The sequence below is a fragment of the Schistocerca americana genome, chromosome 3 (assembly GCF_021461395.2).
Source record: "Schistocerca americana isolate TAMUIC-IGC-003095 chromosome 3, iqSchAmer2.1, whole genome shotgun sequence".
NCBI lineage: Eukaryota > Metazoa > Arthropoda > Insecta > Orthoptera > Acrididae > Schistocerca > Schistocerca americana.
Window position 1 is genome coordinate 531746689 of NC_060121.1, and position 23045 is coordinate 531769733.

The following is a 23045-nucleotide window of genomic DNA, read 5'->3' on the forward strand; positions in this document are numbered from 1 at the left end:
GCCATGGACTTAGCTGAAGGCTATTCTAACTGTCTCTCGGCAAATGAGAGAAAGGCTTCGTCAGTGTAGTCGCTAGCAAAGTCGTCGTACAACTGGGGCGAGTGCTGTTCCGTATCTCGAGACCTGCCTTGTGGTGGCGCTCGGTCTGCGATCACACAGTGGCGACACGCGGGTCCGACATGTACTAAATGGACCGCGGCCGATTTAAGCTACCACCTAGCAAGTGTGGTGTCTGGCGGTGACACCACACTTTCACATACCGCGTCATTGACGACTTTGACGTACACCGTACTGCTTAATATGGACAAATGGATGCCCAAGATGTCGGAAGCTGGGATCTTAGCAACGTCGCGTAGGAAGCGTTCCACTTCCATGGCCTTTGGTCGTGCGTATTCGTTGCAGAAGTTGAATCGTAATGTTGATTTTCGAAAACGGTTGGCCATGGTTCTAGTGCACGTAAGCGACACGTAAGTGGCGGCCGCTGAAATGTAAACAACAGCGAGCGCGCGGGCTCCGCAGGCGGAAACAATAACACGTCCGCACTGCACGGCGGCGAAAGCCGGACTTACGTAACTTTAGCCGTTGCGCTATCGGCGCTGTCGGCGAAAAGCGTTTACCATGTGGATAAAGAAGCTTCAGTTGCAAAAGTTTCTTTCCTCCATTTCTGGAAAAAAATTGCGTTTGCGGACCCTATACCTGATGATGAAAAATGCTCTGTTTACAATTATCAATCGATCCCTCCATTTTTGAGTCAATTGTCTTCATGACGTTTAGGGGTGATTTTCTCAAAAACGCTGGGGTGTTGACCAAAAATATCTTAGATTCCTTTGTTTTAGGTTGTACGCAAGCGACCTGCCAAATGTGCGCCGAATCGGTTTGCCGTGTCTGAGGTCTTCCCCTTGTTAGAGTCATTGTCAGGTTATGAGTGATTGAATAATTCCGACGACAATCAGTTTGTTGCTGTTTAATGATTTTTTATGCACCTGATGAATTTTGAGACTATAGCTAGAGGTTTTAGAGATTTTGTTACTCGGCTGCAGGCTTTAGTCTGCACGTGCTACTGTTTACGAAGGCTCTGCTTGAAACTACACTCTATTATTCTGTGCTTTAGTGGATCAGTTCTATGATGAGTTTCCAATTATTGTCAGGTCACCATTCGAAAATATATTTAGCAAATTGTTTGAATAAACATGTAGGCAAGATTAACCTGTCTGCTATAGCCCACATTATTATCCTACGGATTATTTCTTAATGTTTTCATTCTATAATTAAACATTTATTATTTACTAGGTGAGACTCTGGCATTGCCTGGATACGTATTTATTCCAATCATCTCTTTGTCCATCTCCTTCTTCCCTTCTCTTTGTCCAGTTCTACCTCTCCTGTCCTGTTCATCGCTTTCTCCCCCTCTCGCTGTATATATCCCCTCAAATCCTCTCTCTCTGTCCATGTCTGCCTCCATTCTTTCTCTATCTTCTCCTCCCTCCTCTCTCTGCCCATCTCTTCCTCTCCCTCTCTCTGTCCATCTCTTCCTCCCCCTTTCACTGTCCATCTCCTCATCTTTCCTTTCTCTGTCCATCTCCTCCTTCCCTCTCTTTGTTTGTGCCTCTCCTCCTGCCCCTTCTCTCTCCTCATTATAAACCCTACCCCAGTAGGAGGCTGGTGGTTCCTACCACCACAGTATTTCTTTCCAGATCGTAACTAATGTGTGTACCAAATTTGGTTGATATCGTCCCAGGGGTTTAGGATGAGCACATGTCAAATATATTTCACGTATATTTAACATATTTCACCACGTATTTGTCTACAGCTCTAACCAATTTCGCCCTGCAGTTTCATTTTCACGCAGCTCAATGTTTATGACGTCGTAACTCCTGAACAATGTGTCTTACAATAACATAATTTTGCAGATACATCCAGTAGTATATGTGAATGGTGTCTGCAAAATGTGTCAGTTACAGTTAGTAGTAAAGAAGTAATAAATTAAAACGCCATGCTTCTTGTGGCAGTTTTACTGCATGAACGGCAAAAATGTAGAAAGCTATAAACTTTTCCCCCTTCATCGCCATTTTGTGGGGGCTGTAAGCGAGAAAAAGTTTCGTAGAGGTCTGAAATTATGTGCTTTCATACTCAAATACTGGATGAATGAAGTACGTGTATTCGCGTCATGGACTACACAGCTTTTTCACCCCAACTCTCAGTCCTGTGCTATGTAGGCGGTTTTTAACCCCATGGCGATCATTTCTACACAGTGAGTGATACGTGTACAAAGTTTGGTGGAAATTGGTCCAGTGATTTAGGAGGAGCCGTAGAACATACATACATATACATACATTTATTTTTGTAGTATGTGTAGATATGGATTTAACTATTTCTTTGCTAATCAGTATGCTTCATGAGAGATGGATGTTCCTGTAAGGGCTTAATAGCAAGTAATTGATATTGATTGGGGATTAATTTAATTTTGTTGTTGCCACCGCGGCAATGAAGTTGCAAACTGATACAGCCTTTGACAACGGCTAAAAGGATGATTCTCGTATAACAAGCGGAACTATTTGATCCAAATTCCTGGAAATATTGCCAATTAGCCAATGAATTTGTTCAGATGAAGCGGCGCGCTTTCTGCTCTATTAACAAAGGTTAGAATTTCCTCACTTGATGGAGTGCCCGATTAGCCTCATGCAAAACGTATTCACTGCGCCACTAGGCGGGGGGTGATGGCTGGAATCGTTCAGGTCTCATAAAAGCCACCGCCGGGCTGGAATGGTGTCAAGTGTGGCAGATCACTAAGTGCTCTCCTGCAGCCCGATACACGGAAAGGCCTCTAATTCGATGTTAGAGGCGCAGCTGCCATTGACGAGAGCGTTGCACTACCTTCATCAGCAGTAGATTATTATTTATAGGTGCGTTCCGACAGAAGTGGCGGAAATAGATGATCCATCTCCTTTACTGTATCGCTGTGAGTTAGCTTGTGGAGATTACCGTGCTGTGGGCACTCATCAATACAGATCGAAATTTTGGGAATATGGAAAGCAATGATCGATGTAAAAACGCTGAAATTTGGTACCTTTTGTCCTGCGGACTGTGTTTATCATAGTAAATATCTATATGAGCATAACCTTGTCTTGTAACACCTCGCATCCGAATTTGATGATCACGTCTGTTGCGCTCAGGATACAGTTGGAATAAATGAGTGATCTCTATCTAGACTCGATATCTGTCAGCGTCTAAGCGCGCCTGCCAGAGATCCTCATACTCGGCATCTTGCCCAACTACAGTATGGTGGCCACGAAGTGACGCTAGAATGCAAGAGCAAACACTTTCCGATACTGCTCTCACACGAGCCTAAAGATTTAAAGAATTCTTCAGCAAAGATAACAGGGATGCTGCATACATGAACATTAGATTAATATATTTTTGAGAAGAATAGGGAACTGCAGTTTTAAAATATTCAAAGGATGACACTGAGATATGAAAGAGTAATTATGATCAAGATGCTCTGACTAATGTTCAGAATAAGATTCAGACATTGCCTGAAGTTAGAAAGAGAGAGCTTAATAGAAATATTAAAATGCTTCATCTATCTGTTTCCAAAACCACCTGGTTTGATCAAGGGCTGCACCTGCAAAATTAAAGTTAAGAATCATGAACCATATTAACAGAATCTTCCCCATCCACTGTCTGCAAGAAATGGTGTACACTGCCATTTCCAGGTCAGGTATCACAGATTGTAGCCAAAGCGCTGAGATCCTGCAAGTATAGGCTTTCCTACTACGTCAGGAACACGACAGCCCAGTGTGTTTTTAATAGCAAAGACAAGATCCAGTTATTAGCCAACAGTGGGGCATACAAAATCACCTGTTCTGATTGTGACATTGTGACATTGGTCAGTCAGGCAGAGACATATCAACTAGGCTGGCTGAACATGAACGCAACTGGAGGTTGCAGAATTCAGACTCTGCATTTGCTGTGCATGCACTGAGTGAGGGTCACAACTACCAGCCAGTGTCCCATGTACTTCATTTAGCAAACAAAAGCCATAAACTCAACCTGCTGGAAGCCCTGGAAATTAACAAACATCTTGCTCACAGTCCAGACCTGCTGGAAGCCCTGGAAATGAACAAACATCTTGCTCACAGTCCAGACCTCATCCTAAATGACCAGACACAGCTCAACACTTCCCCTCTCCTAAACTTCATATAATCATCTTTGTTGTTCATTAGTTCCCACACTCTATCTTCCTACATATTCCCATTTTCCTGTATTCATTAAGTTGTTTTGTTTGTTGAAGTTGTCGTTGTATTCCACATAGACCGTAGTTTCAATAGTTAAGGCTTTCTTTTTACTGGTACTTGTATTATTGTCCACATTTAACACCCCTCGTAGTTGTCTCATCAAATACTGTTATATTTTACTTTGCTCATTTATTTAATGAAAACTGGTACACAGCCACTACTTTGATTATAATGTTAATGTTAAAATGCAGTACCACCACACTCTCAAACTGTAGGTTCCCTCAAACGCCTCCATTTTCCTGCATATATTAATTTCTGTTTATCTTATTGGTATTGCTTAAGTTCCTTATGTATTCTGTATTTACATTGATAACTGTCTCTTCTTTTAATTGATTGTGTATCACTCTCCATGTTTTGTACCTCCTGATGCAGCCTTGTCTAGTATTAATTTTATTTTATTTCATTAGTTTTGTTTATTAATAGAAACTGTTATGTAGGCATGCTACTCCTATTTTGTGCTAAAGGTTTTCCTGTCTACTCCATTGTTATTTATGTACTGTTCAGTTTTTACTTTTTCATTGCAAAGACGTTACTTACTGTATGTTTCTACTTCAGTCTAGATGTGTTACTTCTCTTCGAATGTTGTCTGCTAACATTTAACTTATTTGGTGATAATACTCAGTAAATGTCTGAAGATGGCCTTGTAAGCCTAAAACCGGTTAAAAATAAAAGTAATATTGTAGAACAAAAGCAAACTAGTGCTTTTCATTTATTATTAATCATGAACCACTTCACAGTAAATCTTGTATGATACCTTTGACCAAGAGAGAAGCAATGAATAAAGGAGTAAAGAGAATGTTGGAAAATCACATAAGTGAACGACCAGAGAGTGGATTTTATAATTCAGCTCACACCATAACAAAGAAGGATGGCACAGTGTGTATACTTATAGGCACTCATGTAGTGAATTGCATCATTCTGCCTCAAAGTGAACAACTGCAAAATTTGAAATCTCTTCCACAACAGTTGATAGGAGTAAAATGCTTAAGCAGACTTGAGCTAATGAGTAGTTAACAGCAACTAGTGTTAGATGAAGATAGCAGAAAGTACATTGCCATTTTACATAATGGAATATACCATCAGTTTAACAGAACGCTGTTCATTCTTTCAGTCTCATCAGCAGCCCTTATGAGAGCACTCAATGAAGTTGAGTTACTGAGGCACATTCTCCTCTACATAGATGGTGTTCTAATCAGCACCACTTCATAGAATAAGCACTTAGAAATTCTATGCCAAGTACTATTTAATATTCTAATTAGCACCACTTCATGGGATGAAATTTAGAAATTTTATGCTAAGTCCTAGAAGCCTTTAGGCGAACTCTTATAATGATCAATTTAGAGAAACCAGAATTCGATAATCGTAGGTTAAATTCCTTGGTTATATAATTTCTACAAGTTGAAGTGAAATAGGCCTAAAGGAAATGGAAGATGTAAGGAATTCTCTCACTCAGAGGTGCTGCAAAGAACTCAAATCTTTTCTAGGTGTTTCCAGCTTCTATCGCTGATTAATCGTTAGGTACATCTTGTCTGCGCCCATGAAGCTTTCAAAGAAGAATGCGTTGTGAGGAACATCAAGAAGCATTTGAATTGTAACTCTTCAGGCTTTCCCGGCGATCTAATGACATCTTGGGTTGTCGGGTGTTCTCCCGGATATCAGCGTCGTACTTGCACGATATTTCGGTCACGTAGCTCAGTGAGAGAGAGGATTCGAGATATGCGCCACAGGTTAGATGTTGGGGCCAGGTAGCTGTTACACATTCATCTGTACATGGCAGCCTCCTTAACAAGAGAAGATTGGGATTGGGTAGACCGTGCCTCCTGGTCTTTAGCTGAGTGTGCTAGAAGGAATGCCTCATCTTGCCAATCTGCAAAGTTTGACCGCATGAGTAAGAAAGTACAGCAGATGGAAGAGACACACACTGTGACGAATCTGAGTGGCATACAGTTTGATGATACAAACTTAAGGGTACTCAGCAAGGGTCTCAACTTTGCTACGACCCCTAGCAACGTACCCATTTCCGGTTTCGTCAGTGCAGTAGAGCAAGTTGCAGCCACACTTCCACCTAATGTGGCAGAGGAAGTCCGCCGAGAGACCTGCAGGGCCCTCCCCAAGGCCAGGCCACCGAAATCGAATATCACAACCGAGGAAAGGCTTGCACTCAAGAAACTCAGGGAAGACAACAGCATTGTGGTACTGCCAGCAGACAAAGGGAACTCCACTGTCATCTTGCAGTGGGAGGATTATGATGAGAAAGTACGCCAACTTCTGGAGGATCCTGCATACAGAATTCTGGAGTGTGACACCACGGACAAGGTGGCCAATAAGACTAGTGCTCTCTTGAAGGAAACAGGGATGCCCGATAAGATCATCACACAACTACGGGAAAAAGCGCCAGAGCCACCTAGACTGTATGGTCTGCCTAAAATACACAAGGAGGGCGTGCCCGTACGTCCAATTGTCAGTAATATTGGGGCACCTACGTACACAACAGCCAAGTACTTGAAAGGTCTCTTGTCTCCATATGTGGGGAAATGTATTCACCACATCCGCAACTCAGAAGATTTCCTGCAACGCCTCAAGCAAGTGCACATCACAGATTCGGACATCATGGTTAGTTTTGATGTGGTATCGCTGTTCACCAGGGTCCCACTGAAGGACTCACTGGAACTGATTGCAGAGAAATTTGACGGTGCTCTGTTGGACCTGTTCAGTCATACACTGACATCCACGTATTTCCTGTACAGAAACCAATGTTACGAGCAAACTGAAGGTGTAGCTATGGGCAGCCCACTGTCCCCTGTGGTTGCCAACATTTTTTGGAGAGTTTTGAGGAGAGGGCATTGGAGACAGCCACATTTAAACCCACATGCTTCTTTAGGTACGTGGATGACACCTTCGTGATCTGGCCACATGGGATGGACAGGCTCAATGAGTTTCTTGAACATCTTAACTCATGCCACCCTAATATCAAGTTCACCATGGAACTGGAGAGGAATGGCCAGCTGCCATTTCTGGATGTACTAGTCCAGAGGAAAGCAGATGGATCAATTGGCCACAGTGTATACCGAAAACCAACACACACTGATTTATATCTGCAGGCCAGCAGCTGTCACCACCCTGCACAGAAGAATGGGGTTCTGAAGACTTTGGTCCACAGAGCACGTGCCCTGTCAGACCAAGAGAATCTACCTATAGAGATAGAACGTCTCAAAACAGTTTTCTCCGAGAATGGATACACGGACAGACAAATTGAGAGGGCACTCCAACCAGCCACTATACCACAGGTTCCTGAAGAAGACCAAGATGATGCAGAGAAGGTGGCATATCTGCCCTATGCTGGCTCTATTTCTGCCAGAATCAGTAGGATACTCCGTAAACACAATATCGTGTTTTCTGTCCATCCAACTAGATTGGGGGACTGCTGGGGAGTGTCAAAGACGACCTGGGGTTACGGAAACCAGGGATTTACAATATACCTTGTCAATGTGGCATGTCCTACATTGGCCAGACGACAAGAACTGTGGAGATCAGGTGCAAAGAACATCAGAGGCACACTAGATTAAGACAGGCGACTAAGTCAGCCATTGCTGAACACTGTCTAGAACTAGATCATGCCATGAAGTATGAGGATACCAAGATTCTAGCACAAACACCCAGATTTTGGGACAGTGTTATAAGAGAATCGATAGAAATTAAAATGGCTGACGATCTTATGACCCGTTTCACAAGGGTACCAGCTAAGCAGAGCCTGGTATCAGGCTCTGGAATTGTTAAAGGAGCAACGGGGCCAGCTGCAACACTACACAATCAGAAGAACCAGAGACATGGAGATGGAAAACGAGCCACTGACGGACTGCCAGGCGCACCAGACCGAAGATGGAACACCCAGAAGTGGGACTGGTGGGCGCGAACCGCAGAGGGAACATCCAGAGCCGCAGCAGACGAAAAACGGAGCGGCAACGCTCCAACAGGTCGTGGTGAGCGGGCGCGGACCGCAGGGGGAACGCTTGGTGCCCCAGACCATAGATGAAACCCCCAGGAGCGGGTTTGGTGGGCGCGGACCGCAGAGGTAACACCTAGAACCGCAGCGGACGGAAAACGGAGCAGAAACGCTCCAGGAGGTCGCAGGGAATGGGCGCGGACCACAGAGGAAGCGCCTGCAGTCGTTGGTGGAGGGGGAAGGCCATAGGCATAAATACTGGACGAGGTCCACTCGAGGAGCGGTCTCAGGTCGCACCTGATAAAGGTCACGAGCTACGTGACCGAAATATCGTGCAAGTACGACGCTGATATCCAGCAGAACACCCGACAACCCAAGTGTCATTAGATTGCCAGGAAAACCTGAAGAGTTACATCAAAAGTCTCTACGGGGAGGAGATGTATCAGAATATCAAGAAGCTGGACCAGCTACGGCAGAAGAAAGGGAAGATGCTGAGTTCTCTCAGTTTTTCGCTGAGGTGTCGAGATGGAGAAGTGGTACCAGTACTTGCCAGAATTAAACATCACATCAACTCCAGAGCGGCGAACAAGATAAAACGCAGAGCCAGCATGGCACTGGTGAGAGAGAGAATTCGAGATATGCGCCACTGGTTAGATGTTGGGACCAGGTAGCTGTTACACATTCATCTGTACATGGCAGCCTCCTTAACAAGAGAAGATTGGGACTGGGTAGACCGTGCCTCCTGGTCTTTAGCTGAGTGTGCTAGAAGGAATGCCTCATCTTGCCAATCTGCAAAGTTTGACCGCATGAGTAAGAAAGCACAGCAGATGGAAGAGACACACACTGTGACGAATCTGAGTGGCATACAGTTTGATGATACAACGTTAAAGGTACTCAGCAAGGGTCTCAACTTTGCTACGACCCCTAGAAACGTACCCATTTCCGGTTTCGTCAGTGCAGTAGAGCAATTTGCAGCCACACTTCCACCTAATGTGGCAGAGGAAGTCCGCCGAGAGACCTGCAGGGCCCTCACCAAGGCCAGGCCGCCGAAATCGAACATCACAACCGAGGAGAGGCTTGCGCTCAAGAAACTCCGGGAAGACAACAGCATTGTGGTACTGCCAGCAGACAAAGGGAACTTAACTGTCATCTTGCAGTGGGTGGATTATGATGAGAAAGTACGCCAACTTCTGGAGGACCCTGCATACAGAATTCTGGAGTGTGACCCCACGGACAAGGTGGCCAAGAAGACTAGTGCTCTCTTGAAGGAAACAGGGATGCCCGATAAGATCATCACACAACCACGGGAAAAAGCGCCACAGCCACCTAGACTGTATGGTCTGCCTAAAATACACAAGGAGGGCGTGCCCGTACGTCCAATTGTCAGTAATATTGGGGCACCTACGTACACAACAGCCAAGTACTTGAAAGGTCTCCTGTCTCCATATGTGGGGAAATGTATTCACCACATCCACAACTCAGAAGATTTCCTGCAACGCCTCAAGCAAGTGCACATCACAGATTCAGACATCATGGTTAGTTTTGATGTGGTATCGCTGTTCACCAGGGTCCCACTGAAGGACTCACTGGAACTGATTGCAGAGAAATTTGACGGTGCTCTGTTGGACCTGTTCAGTCATCCACTGACATCCGCGTATTTCCTGTACAGAAACCAATATTACGAGCAAACTGTAGGTTTAGCTATGGGCAGCCCACTGTCCCCTGTGGTTGCCAACATGTTTATGGAGAGTTTTGAGGAGAGGGCATTGGAGACAGCCACATTTAAACCCACATGCTTCTTTAGGTACGTGGATGACACCTTCGTGATCTGGCCACATGGGATGGACAGGCTCAATGAGTTTCTTGAACATCTTAACTCATGCCACCCTAATATCAAGTTCACCATGGAACTGGAGAAGAATGGCCAGCTGCCATTTCTGGATGTACTAGTCCAGAGGAAAGTAGATGGATCAATTGGCCACAGTGTGTACCGAAAACCAACACACACTGATTTATATCTGCAGGCCAGCAGCTGTCACCACCCTGCACAGAAGAATTGGGTTCTGAAGACTTTGGTCCACAGAGCACGTGCCCTGTCAGACCAAAAGAATCTACCTATAGAGATAGAACGTCTCAAAACAGTTTTCTCCGAGAATGGATACACGGACAGACAAATTGAGAGGGCACTCCAACCAGCCACTATACCACAGGTTCCTGAAGAAGACCAAGATGAAGCAAAGAAGGTGGCATATCTGCCCTATGCTTGTTCTATTTCTGCCAGAATCAGTAGAATCCTCTGTAAACACAATATCAAGTGTGTTTTCTGTCCATCCAACTAGATTGGGGGACTGCTGGGGAGTGTCAAAGACGACCTGGGGTTACGAAAACCAGGGATTTACAATATACCTTGTCAACGTGGCATGTCCTACATTGGCCAGACGACAAGAACTGTGGAGATCAGGTGCAAAGAACATCAGAGGCACACTAGATTAAGACAGGTGACTAAGTCAGCCATTGCTGAACACTGTCTTGAACTAGATCATGCCATGAAGTATGAGGATACCAAGATTCTAGCACAAACACCCAGATTTTGGGACAGTGTTATAAGAGAATCGATAGAAATTAAAATGGCTGACGATCTTATGAACCGTCTCACAGGGTACCAGCTAAGCAGAGCCTGGGATCCGGCTCTGGATTTGTTAAAGGAGCAACGGGGCCAGCTGCAACACTACACAAACAGAAGAACCAGAGACATGGAGATGGAAAACGAGCCACTGACGGACTGCCAGGCGCACCAGACCGAAGATGGAACACCCAGAAGTGGGACTGGTGGGCGCGGACCGCAGAGGGAACATCCAGAGCCGCAGCGGACGAAAAACGGACCGGCAACGCTCCAACAGGTCGTGGTGAGCGGGCGCGGACCGCAGGGGGAACGCTTGGTGCCCCAGACCATAGATGAAATCCCCAGGAGCGGGTTTGGTGGGCGCGGACCGCAGAGGGAACACCTAGAACCGCAGCGGACGGAAAACGGAGCAGAAACGCTCCAGGAGGTCGCAGGGAATGGGCGCGGACCACAGAGGAAGCGCCTGCAGCCATTGATGGAGGGGGAAGGCCATCGGCATAAATACTGGACCAGGTCCACTCGAGGAGCAGTCTTAGGTCGCACCTGATGAAGGTCACGAGCTACGTGACCGAAATATCGTGCAAGTACGACGCTGATATCCGGCAGAACTCCCAACATCCCAAGATGTCAGCATTGGAATTAAATGAAAAATTACTGATCTGAATTAAAATTCCTATTTTTATATGGATTTTGACGTTTATACCCTTGGTTCAGATGTGTATGAAGCGAGTGAAGTTGATGAAGTCAATGAACATCTCATTATCACTTTTGCGAACTGCGTCTTTTGAATCTAAGAGAGAAAATACACAGTCATGGTACGAAAAGTACTTGCCATTGTATGGGGGTTTAAAAAGTTTTGCTTATACTTGCTAGGAAGACATTGTACCGTTGCTACAGACTACAAGGCACATTAAATCTCGTTAAATAGCGAATTAATGCACAACAGGCTAACCCGGTGGGCCTTAGTACATAAAGAATATGATTTCAAGATTCTGCATGTACCAGAACGGAAAAGTACTGTTCCAGATGCTCTTTCAATAGTGTCCAAGGTACATGGATATATTAAAGTTGCTCATTTCAGGCAGAAAGACGTTAACATTCCTTTTGTAAAAGATGTAGAAGGTGAACGTTTCTTACGAAAATTTCGATGCAATATCGGACAAGAATAGGAGGCAGATGAAATTCTTAATATGGTCAAAGAAAGATACGAAGATCCTAACAAAGACAAGATAGATAAATATTATTTAAGGCATGATCACATGTTAAGCAGAAGTCTACCCGGACAGATTGTAGATGAACTTATAAAATATGTTCATGTTACCTACACTCACGTCAGACCACGGAATAAATGCTGAAGTTGCAAGAAAATACTTTTCGATAACATGGCTCGGAAAGTACTGTGATCTATATCAGAAACCTAAAGTTTCTACTGTTGAAGATGAAGGTTCATGCACAGAATCAAACCACAGAAATCTTTAGAGATTTAAGCAATTGATTTTTATAGGCTATGGCCACACACACTAAAGAAAATTTCACACAAATTATGTTTGTTATGGATATTTTCTTGAAATTTGTATGATTCTGTCTCAAAGAAAAGCTGATAGCAATCCTATGATTAAAAAACTGAAAAGTGAATATTTTGTGCATATTTTCAGACAATAGCCAATGTTTCGTTAAAATCTTTGGAAGTACTTCATACAGGAACAGAAACAGGGAAAATGGCACATTTTCATATCGTCTCATTGACCAGCATCAAACCCACCAGAATGTTTAATGCCTGAGATGGAATGTATATTCTGTGCCCACTGTGGAATGAAGCACAAGAACTGGATTGAAGAATTAGGTGTCTCTGAAATAGTTATCAGCAGTTTGTATCATGATCCAACAGGGTTACTATCATGTACTGCTCTTCTCATTGGCAAAAAACTGGACGCTATTTTCGATGATTAAATTAATTTTTCACAGAGGGATGATCTAACACAAGAGGAACGACTTACAAAAGCTTTAGAGGCAACGAATAAAAAAGTAGAAGACAGAAAATGTTCACATGGCAGGACAGTGAAACGAATGAAATACAGAGTAGGGGACTGGGTCTTAATTAAAATACATACTGAATTCTCTTCAATGAGCAATGAAATAAAGAAGTTCAGTCATTATAATAATGGTCCATTTAGAATTAGAAATATCATTCTGGAAAATACTGTGATCTCCTGACTGTAGAAGTCATGCAGTTTTACAACGATCAAGAAATGTTGCAAGGGCTTTTGAATTATATATAATTGACCAATTCATACAGTATGACAGGTCTTTACATACGGATGTTAAAATTATTATATTATAAAACTGTATGAAAAATCCAATATTACTCTGGAACTGTATTTATTCAAGACGATTGGAGACCCATACAACAGGCTTCGTAACTTTAAAGTTGCGTCTTCTGGTGTGTATAAATTCAGTGTTATATGGTGATAGGGAGTTGTTACCGAATGCCGCAGAATAGCAGTTGGCTTGGGTAGGCAAAGTTCTCAGCTTCCTCAATTGATAAAAACCGTCATTTACGAACTGTTATCAATTAAGATATGCCCCTGTGGCCCTCTGTCAAACAAAAAGCTATTGTGAATTAGTGAACAACAGTTTCGCAGGCATCCAGGACACGAGATCAAGTAGGTGTACTCCGATGGTCGGTCGGTCGATTTGGGGGAGGACACATAACGGCGAGGTCATGGGCTCTATCGGATGAGGGAAGGATGAGGAAGGAAATCGGCCGTGCTCTTTCAAAGGAACCATCCCGGCACTTGCCTGAAGCGATTTAGGAAAATAAAGGAAAACAAAAATCAGCATGGCCGCACGCGGGTTTAAACCCCTCGCTCGGTGTGTTCTGCGACCGCGTAGCCCATAGTTCTCAATGTGGCCATAATGTTTTTGTGTTTGCATGTTGGCAAGATGTCCAGTAGAGTACTACAGTTCATCGCAAGGAAACGCGGGGAGCTGATGTCATCAACTGTTTTCACAAGCTCTGGCTGTGAACTAACCAGAGGCGCTCACAGTACAGTACTGCGACTCTTCTGAATTCCCAGAGCTTCCAAGCTGTCGCATCTCTCACAAGCGTTAATTCCCAGTGGCGTCGATGTCACAGCCCAGTGCTTCAAGAAATGGCGTAATTGTGTGCGGAGGACGGTTGAACATGAGGGCAGGGTACTACAGGCAGAGAAAATAGTAATGTGTTTACATTGCTGGCACAACGCTTTCCTTAATCCCAGCGGCGACGATGTTATAGCCCAGTGCTTCAACAAATTGTGTAACTGCATGTGGAGCACAGGCCAACTAATGGTATCTTTACAACAATACAGTGTAGTGCATCGATGACCAGTGTTTAATGATGGGTTAAAATTAACTTTGTCACATAAACGTAACTGGACCAATTCAGCAATCAATGTTGCCCGCTAAACGGCCAGTTCTAATTTTTTAATAATTATCATTCAGTAATTAATGAATTTGTCTTTGTTGATACCTTCCAAAGATGTTCTGTAAGCGGTACGGATATAAGTTATACATTACATATTCTTTGCGTTGTCTCTTTGAGACGTTTGGTGGAAGCGAGGTCATCTATAATGGTTGCGGGTGTTTTCAGCCAATCACCCTACTAGCATTTTTTGAATACATGCTTGCGGATAGCTTTGAACCATACTTCTTCGTGGGTACTTGCTACGGCTGGACGATTATACTGCAGGTTAGATGTGGCACTACCAGGTCCGCGATATTGGTGAGAAAGATCCTTTTATTGTAGTTATTCGGAGTGGTTGTTCATAGGTCGCCAAATCATTAGTGTGGTGTTCTTATCCCGCGGCTTACTTTTCATTAATTTCGCGAGCTAAACTAGGTGTGATTTACGAACGTGGACATATCCTTGGGCGTAGTGTTACAAAAATTCTGTCTTTCATTAGGCCTTGTAATGGAACTTGAATTACGCAACCATTACGGCAGCTCACCTGAACCTCTCGATACCAGTAATATTCTACTGTGTTTCTGTAAAGTAGTTGACATATTTCTGAGACAACATTCAGATTTGATTTCATTAATATAGAGATACTTTGATACATCGATATGTTTATGTTACAATGATATTATTCTTATGTGTATTCTTTCTTTTGTCATTATGATCTTTGACGTACTTGTAACACTGATGAAATGTGAACTTCAACAGTGAGGAAGAGGTTTCAAGTATGTTTTGTATTGTGAAGTGATGTTTTGTGTGTTACGTGCCATTGCAACAAAAGCAATAAAAAAGAAGTGTAACTTGAATTCGGAGTGCTGATTATTTTTTTACATCACCATTGTGCTAACTTTGAAAGGTTTAATCTTCAAGAATGGTTTGAGAAGGGCATCTACAAAATTTTTGAATATAGTAGAATAAAACCTAGGCCTCTTTGCATCCGAGCTTGGAATCATCACCACCTAGATTTTCGACGATTGAGCCATGATTTTACAACGAGACCAGCGTGGGAAACATGAAAAGATGAGTGCCTAGTTTATTCATTATTACATGAAATGACTTTATTAACTGTGCTCTATTGATACCGGCCACATAGTAACTTTGTTGTTGCCCGAAAATGCAGTATTTAGCAGTGTGATCAACACCACAATCATTAAATTTTGACCTTTGTTGTGGTAAGGTTGTTAGAGCTTGAAGCTGGTTACAGAATCGCGCAAAGGCACTGGATATAAATTGCAATGCAGTCGCTCTGAATACGACTTGGTGTTATACTTCACATTTCTCAACAACATGGATAAAAAACAAAACCAATTTTTCAGTCATATTTAATTATTTTTGACGCACTGCAGACTTGATTTTCAACTGGTACAAACAGTCGAAATAGGACAGATGCAGACAATTGCACAGATTTTAGCACTATGGTTGCGCCTTAATCGTGACTTATTTAGTTTCATAATCGAAAATCTTGTAGCACTTTTGCAACTTCATTATGGGAATGTGGAAACTCTACCTGAGGAAAACAGTGTAGTTGTCCTCAACTGTTTTAACCTGAAATGATTTGTCTATGAAACTGGGATTACGCTGCAGATCAGTCAGTTGCATGTTCATATGCACGGAGATACTTTCAACTGAAACGGCGACCGGTTTCGAAAGCTGAAATACGATTGGCAGTGTTCTCAAAAATTTAGGGAACCATCCTTGTTTAGAAAACTATTCTTCCTTCAGAACTCACTTTTTCCATAACGCCAGCGAGTTCAGGGAACTGGACTGTGTCAGAATTTGTTCCTGATACGATGTGACTTTCTTTTTTAATGCATGCCAATCAAATCAGAAATAAATTGTTTCTCACCTTGCAATGTCTTACTGTGGGCAATATAGAACCAAGTATATTTGAAATGCGAGGCCTGCATCCCTTTTTATTTCATAAATTCAATAATAACGGTTTTTAAATCGAAAAATTGTTCCAGTCATGCCCCCCGACTTAACCAACGTACTTTGAAATTATATATATGGTCTCCTTACTCTTCATTCAATTCCACTTGTTGCAATTGACAGTGGACCAATTCGTGCGACTTTAGAAAATTTGCTGTTCTTACCATCAATTTCTTCACGTGCTCCATGCACGCAAATTTAGCGTAAAGCGTTTCGTCGGAACAAAGAATGCCGTCTGTCGATCGTTGTAATTTTTTTTTTTTTTGCTTTCTTATTGTCAGCTGAATCTTTCAGTTCTTTCAGCAATGCGTTGTTACTTCGTTTCACAGCAAAGTTGTTGTACCCATGTGACTGCATAATACACAGCCGCAAAAAAATTAGTACCCCTGGAAAGACGACGTCGATTATGATCCGATGACGGCATATGTCAGCTAGAGGATAGTAAATGTACTGATAGTGGTTTCACTGTCATCCGCCAACAGATGCGTAGTGGTGCAGTTACCAGAGCGCCTTCTGTGTCTACCCTTTAATAGGGAGTGATCATACCTAGAAGGGTTAATGTGGTGCAGACGTCTGAAGCAAGTAGGCAACCTGCTACGGAGACGCACTCGTACTTCGTACAGCCAAATAAGCGGATTTGAAATGGACCAAATTGTGGCCTTCCGAGTGTTGGGATGGTACTTCAGCAGAAATGCCATACAAGTTGCACGCGTTGCGTCACTTGTGGATCGATGACGGTTCCAGTAGTCACATGAACATTTTCACACCCGTAGCTTCCTCAGTTCTGGTGTTCCCTATGGGGGACATAACACATAACAGTATTTGGAATTTCATCCCCGAGCTCGTATCATGTTGGCAGCACTGAAAAGTGTTTTTGGAGGACGTTCAGAGATAGCAGCACCTCTTGCAATAGCAGTTCATCATCATTGTGTTGAATCACATTGTCGCCAGGCAGAATAGAAAATGGCTGAGAGAAGAAAGCGTGTTTTCAGAGGAGAGGTTCTTTGTAAGTATCTTATCACTACTTTATTCTATTTTAATAACTATAATTTGTATGGGATACTGTAAATGAATAGTCGGAGAATAATTATTTAAAATTATAATTTTAATAATTTTACAATTGTCTTTGAAAAATGTATTGAAAATCGAGTGTACCCTACAGGGGACTTGAGGACTTGGTGTAATGTATAAGTGATTTGTCAACAAAATATATTTCATCTTTTTTTTACAAAAATAATATTTTAATAGTTCATTTTATATTCTGTAGTGAATATTAGATTAATTCAAAATTATTTATCTGGAAACTGTAATCTACAGGTGAACAATTCTACAATTTTTAGGCCTAATTTCGAATTTTTTCAGATTCAAAGGCATTTGAAGATTTTTTAAATGAATTATTTCATGGAGATGTGAGTGAATTGGAGCTCTCTCATGATGGTGGTGATGATGATGATGATGATGATGATGATGATATCTGGACAGATCCAGATTACCATGTTAGTAATTAACATCAATTAGATATAGCTAATGAAGATGAAGACAAAGCTGAAGACAGGAACGATAGCAGATATGAAAGAATCTGCTCTATTCAATCTACTACAGACAGAAAATTTTGGAAGAAGGCTTTGGATTTTTTCCCCTTACCACCTGCACCTGAGTATGACGAACAAGTTGCAGTCGGTGTGAACTTACCACCACATGACTGTGTGAGTAAATATCTGCCAGAAATTATGTTTAGCACCCTTACCAAATATACAAACAGAAGGTGTCTTAAAAATACTGGGAGAGTGCTGAAATGTACTGTAGATGAAATGAAAAGGTTTCTCTCTGCAACAGTGATGATGTCACACTTGTGCTATCCTAGGATTAGGATGTACTGGGCCAAAGATACTAGGATGAAAGGCTTGCTAAAGAAATAGCTTTATCAGGTATTTTACAATTAGGAAACATCTGAAATTTGTTTATGATGATGAAATGTCCCTCAAAGTAAAACAAAATAATAGATTTTGTAAAATACAACGTAATCTTGAAAGTGTACGGAATAGTTGCAGATTGAACCCCAGGCTCACTAACGTTTCTTTTGATGAACAGATGATTCCATGTTGGAGTCACAGTCCAGCAAGACAGGTCATAAAATGGAAACCTAACCCTTGTGGACTAAATAATTTTGTACTAGTTGCAACTGATGGTCTTCCTTTAGATTTATCCTTTTACCAAGAGAAAGGTGATCCTGTAGTGACTGACAAGCAACATTAAAATATGGATGTAGGTGGAAAAAGTTGTTATACAACTGACAGCCACTCTTCCTCCTAGAGTGACCATATATATGGACCGTTATTTCACATCAGAGTAGCTTTTTGACAAATTGCACAGTGAAGCTGAGTGACAAGCTACTGGAACATTACAGAACTCCAGAATTCCAAATGCTTCCAAACTACCATTGGACAAGGATATGAAGAAATATGGTAGGGGATCCATTGATCAGTCAGTGAGAAGTGATGGCCAAGTTTGTGCAGTGAAGTGGTTCGACAATAGCCCTATTACCTTCATGTCCAGTAGAGAAGGAGTAAATCCAGTTGAAACATGTCGCAGCTGGCGCAGGAAAGAAAAAAGTAGATTCAAGTGGACCATCCCACAATTGTAAACACCTACAATTCAAGTTTTGGGAGGTGTCGACTTTCTCGACAGTTGGATCAGTTATTATAGAATAAGTGGCAGAACTAAGAAGTGGACTGTAAAAGTGATTATGCACTTCATTGATATCGCTATTTGTGCTTCATGGCTAGAGCACAGATGTGATCACGCTGCCTTGGGTACATTGGAATGACGTTCTAGACTACCTCTGGTTCAGAGTAAAGTATGAGGAATATCTATGGCATACACGTGAACCCAGCACGAAAGCGTTCAAAATGTAGAGCTGATCACCCTCCTTATGCCCTTCGAACTAAAAATCTACCAGGATTTCCTCGACTGGTTACCAGACTTCGCTGTGGATTTCCTAGGTGTTCAGCTAATAAGGCACACATAAGATGTTCCAGCTGCAAAGCTTTCCTCTGCCTCCAAGATACACGCAACTGCTTCAAGCTTTATCACGAGCTGTGAAGATTAAATGAATTAAATTGTCATCAGAAATAAATGGTTATTGTATTCCGATTTTTTTTCTGATCTACTTTCCTTTTGTTCAGTAGATACACCTAGGTACAATTTAGTAACAATAAAATGTATTTTCGTAGTAATTTAAATAAATAATGCATCGATAAAACTAAAAATAATGTTATTAATGAAATATGATTTGTGGAATTTCATTACACCTTGAGTGCTAACGTTCCCTGTGAACGACATTCCTTTGTAGGACTAGGAGCAATGAATGATTTTTTTAAACATTTTTCTTGTGTTTCTAGTATTGCTAATAAGCAAAACATAGAAGAAAATATAAAAATTGTAAATAAAAATTTTCGTAGGACTGAGGAGGGTAGACGAGGTGCCAGATGTCAAGTAGCACAGACGTACGACAGAATCGTCGTACTGTAATGGCAGCAGCGGGGGATCGTACAGTTACCACAGCGCAGGTTAGACAGGTTGTGAGCCCAGACGTGTCAACACGAACTGTTGCGAACTGTTTATTAGCAGTGGGACTACGGGCACGCACGCCTCTAGCCCGTCTTCCACTCACGCCACAGCATCGACGTACAGAGCTCGACTGGTGCCGTCAGAGGATCACTTGGAAGGTGGAATGGCGTTCCGTGGTCTTAATATGAAAGCAAATTCTTCCTGCACGCAAGTGGTGGTTGTTTGAGCGCAGGATGTAGACCTGGTGAGTGTTGTCTCGTAGAGTGCATAAGTGCAAGATATCCTGGTTCCTTATGGTCTGAGGTACAATAAGCTACAAGTCTCATTCACCTGTGGTGTTTCTGGAGGGGACGGCACCTGCACTCGGTGCGCGCACGATGATGTTAGGCCCGTTATTTTGACATTATTGCAACAGAAAGGTGATGTGTTGTTCCAACGGAATAATGCTCGCTCACATACTACGAGTGAAACTCAACATGCTCTGTAGGACGTGCAACAACTTCTCGGGCCAGCACGATTTCAGGACTTGCTTCGAGTCGAGCAAATGCGGGATATGATGGGATGAGAAGTGATTCCTGCGATTCGTCAACCGACAAGTCGTACAGAACTGCGTGAACAGTTCAAGCAGGCGTATCCCAGAGCCAGCGTCTGCATTGCTACCTTTGTGTGCTACACCACGTTCTAATATGGGTGTTTCAGCATTGGTCGATACCTGGTATTTTAGAACCACTTGTACTATTTATCTGTAAGTGTAATCATTTCATGTACTCCATATGCACTGTTGCAACCATAAATCCTGAGTGAACTGGAAACCAGCTGGAAACCTCTAAAAGGGTGTACTAATTTTTTCCAGCTAGTGTATATATTGAGAATTCTCATCCCTCTCTACTGTCATTCCTATTCAGTTTTAAAGTCTTGTGATGGTAGAACGCTAGACTGCCTCTTTTTGTGCATACAGCCACTGGATCTGTGAATGTCCTTCCATAACACGAATAAATAGCGAAGGGTAAACAACAGTGACACCACGATTCTGCTGAAATGAAGAGAGTTGTGCCGACCGAAAAATGCCACACAGCAATACGAAATGAAGTGTCGCACTGAACCGATCACTTCCACGAAGACAGGCCGAGCCTCTGCCCGCACGCGGCCTGTACACACAACCTGCGTGCAGTCTGGCACACTATGGCCGGCCCTGCTTTACATGATGCCGCAAACTCCAAGCATCTCTCATAGCACTTTTTTTTAAAAAAAAATTCATTTGTTTAGTGACTGAGGTTTCACGTCAACACCCAATATAGCCATAGACAAAAGTAGGAGGTGTACGAGTGCGAAAAAGAGAAATGCCGTACAGACAATGTGAGGGAAGACATTTTTGACAATATTGCATTGAAACTGGGTATGCAGTGAACAGGTAGGTACCTTGAGCGAAACTGGTCCCAGATCGTACTCCCGAGAGAAGAGGTCCTCGACGGTGCTGCGGTACTTGTCGGTGAAGGTGTTGAAGAGGAAACGCTTGACGATGGCGCTCTTGCCGACGCCGGCGCCGCCGAGCAGCACCAGCCGGATGCGGTCGTGGTCCCCCATGCCGCCTCACGGCTGCTGCATCGTCGCCACTCTGCGGACAAGACAAAAAAATGGCTCTGAGCACTATGGGACTCAACTGCTGAGGTCATTAGTCCCCTAGAACTTAGAACCAGTTAAACCTAACTATCTTAAGGACATCACAAACATCCATGCCCGAGGCAGGATTCGAACCTGCGACCGTAGCGGTCTTGCGGTTCTAGACTGCAGCGCCTTTAACCGCACGGCCACTTCGGCCGGCTGTGCAGACAAGACGGCGCCCTCTCAGCGTACCAGCGAGCAAGCCGTCTGCTGCGAGCACTACTTCTTACACAACTGCTGCTCTTTCAGAGAGATCCTCTGCGCAGTATCTGCTCAAACATCTACACGATTACTCTGCGATTCGCAATTAAATTGTTTATGTTTTGGTTAGGTCACATTCAGCAGCTGTTAATTGAAGAAACGTATTTTGACCATCAGCTGTTTTTATTCCAACCTCAATATCAGTCACGGACTATCTTCACAGGATACAAGGCAAAAATCAGATCAGGTCATACATAAATCATTTTCTTTCCTGTTTGACAGGAAATCCAAAACATCATAATAGGTATAAGAAAAGAACACAGCATTTTCTACAAAAGTGTAAGGGAAATGACGTCTCGGTGCTAGTATTCACGCGCAGTGTAACGGTTCTGAATAAACTACTGGCTGGTTTAATACTGGTGTCAAATTTTCTTTTCAAAGAAATCTGACACACTATGCCCGTTGGAAACTATTTCGTCCTGTTCGAATATCATAACTTGTTCATTCTGACACCTTTTGAAACCAAATCCCACAGACTGAACATTTTTTTCAGAGTTTCGTTGCTAGCCTTACACTCAACTTCTGCTAGACGACAACTGTCAAATTTTCTCAAACTTGTTATTGCTTTGTACGGCTCAGAAATTGCAGAAATTGCTGCCTAATAACGAACGGATCCATATCAATTGGATACTTATTGCGTTAGTATTATTTGTTCTTTTTTGGAGTAAATGAATCCCACCTGCCGGCCGCTGTGGCTGAGTAGTTCTAGGCGCTTTAGTCCGGAACCGCGCTGCTGCTAAGGTCGCAGGTTCGAATCCTGCCTCGGGCATGGATGTGTGTGATGTTCTTAGGTTGGTTGGGTTTAAGTAGTTCTAAGTCTAGGGGATTGATGACCTCAGATGTTAAGTCCCATAGTGCTTGGAACCATTTGATTTTGAATCCCACCGAACTCATTATAATGTTCCTTGTACTGCAATTTCCACTCTATCGACTCCCCATACTCAACTGGAAAATTTTGCCCCTTTCTGCTTCCCATCATCAGTAAGTTGAATGATGTTAATAACAAGTTTTTGTATGTCTATCCTTTTGACAGGAGGTCTTCGGGCCTTTGGCTGTTCACTATTGTGAGAAAATGAAACGCCTACAGCCTGTATGGCGTCAGGCAAATCCAACACCTTCCATGAAAACCCTGACATGATAGCAAATCCGGTAGTATGTCACATAGCTCCAAATAAATCCTGACATTAAGTTAACCAAAGTAATACGATCAATGAGTAAGCAAATGGAATACCACAGACTAACACAAGAACGCCTAAATGCATGTCA

At 42.8% G+C, this 23045-nt stretch overlaps 1 protein-coding gene across 1 annotated transcript in view; it reads right to left on the reverse strand.

Annotated features, from left to right (window-relative positions):
• Positions 1-21440, reverse strand: part of LOC124605756 (GTP-binding protein Di-Ras1) — a 61285-nt gene extending 39845 nt beyond the window's left edge. Inside the window, exon 1 of the mRNA XM_047137642.1 lies at positions 21276-21440. Within this exon, the coding sequence (XP_046993598.1) occupies positions 21276-21440 (165 nt within the window). The remainder of the gene's footprint in view (positions 1-21275) is intronic.
• Positions 21441-23045: the final 1605 nt, after the last annotated feature.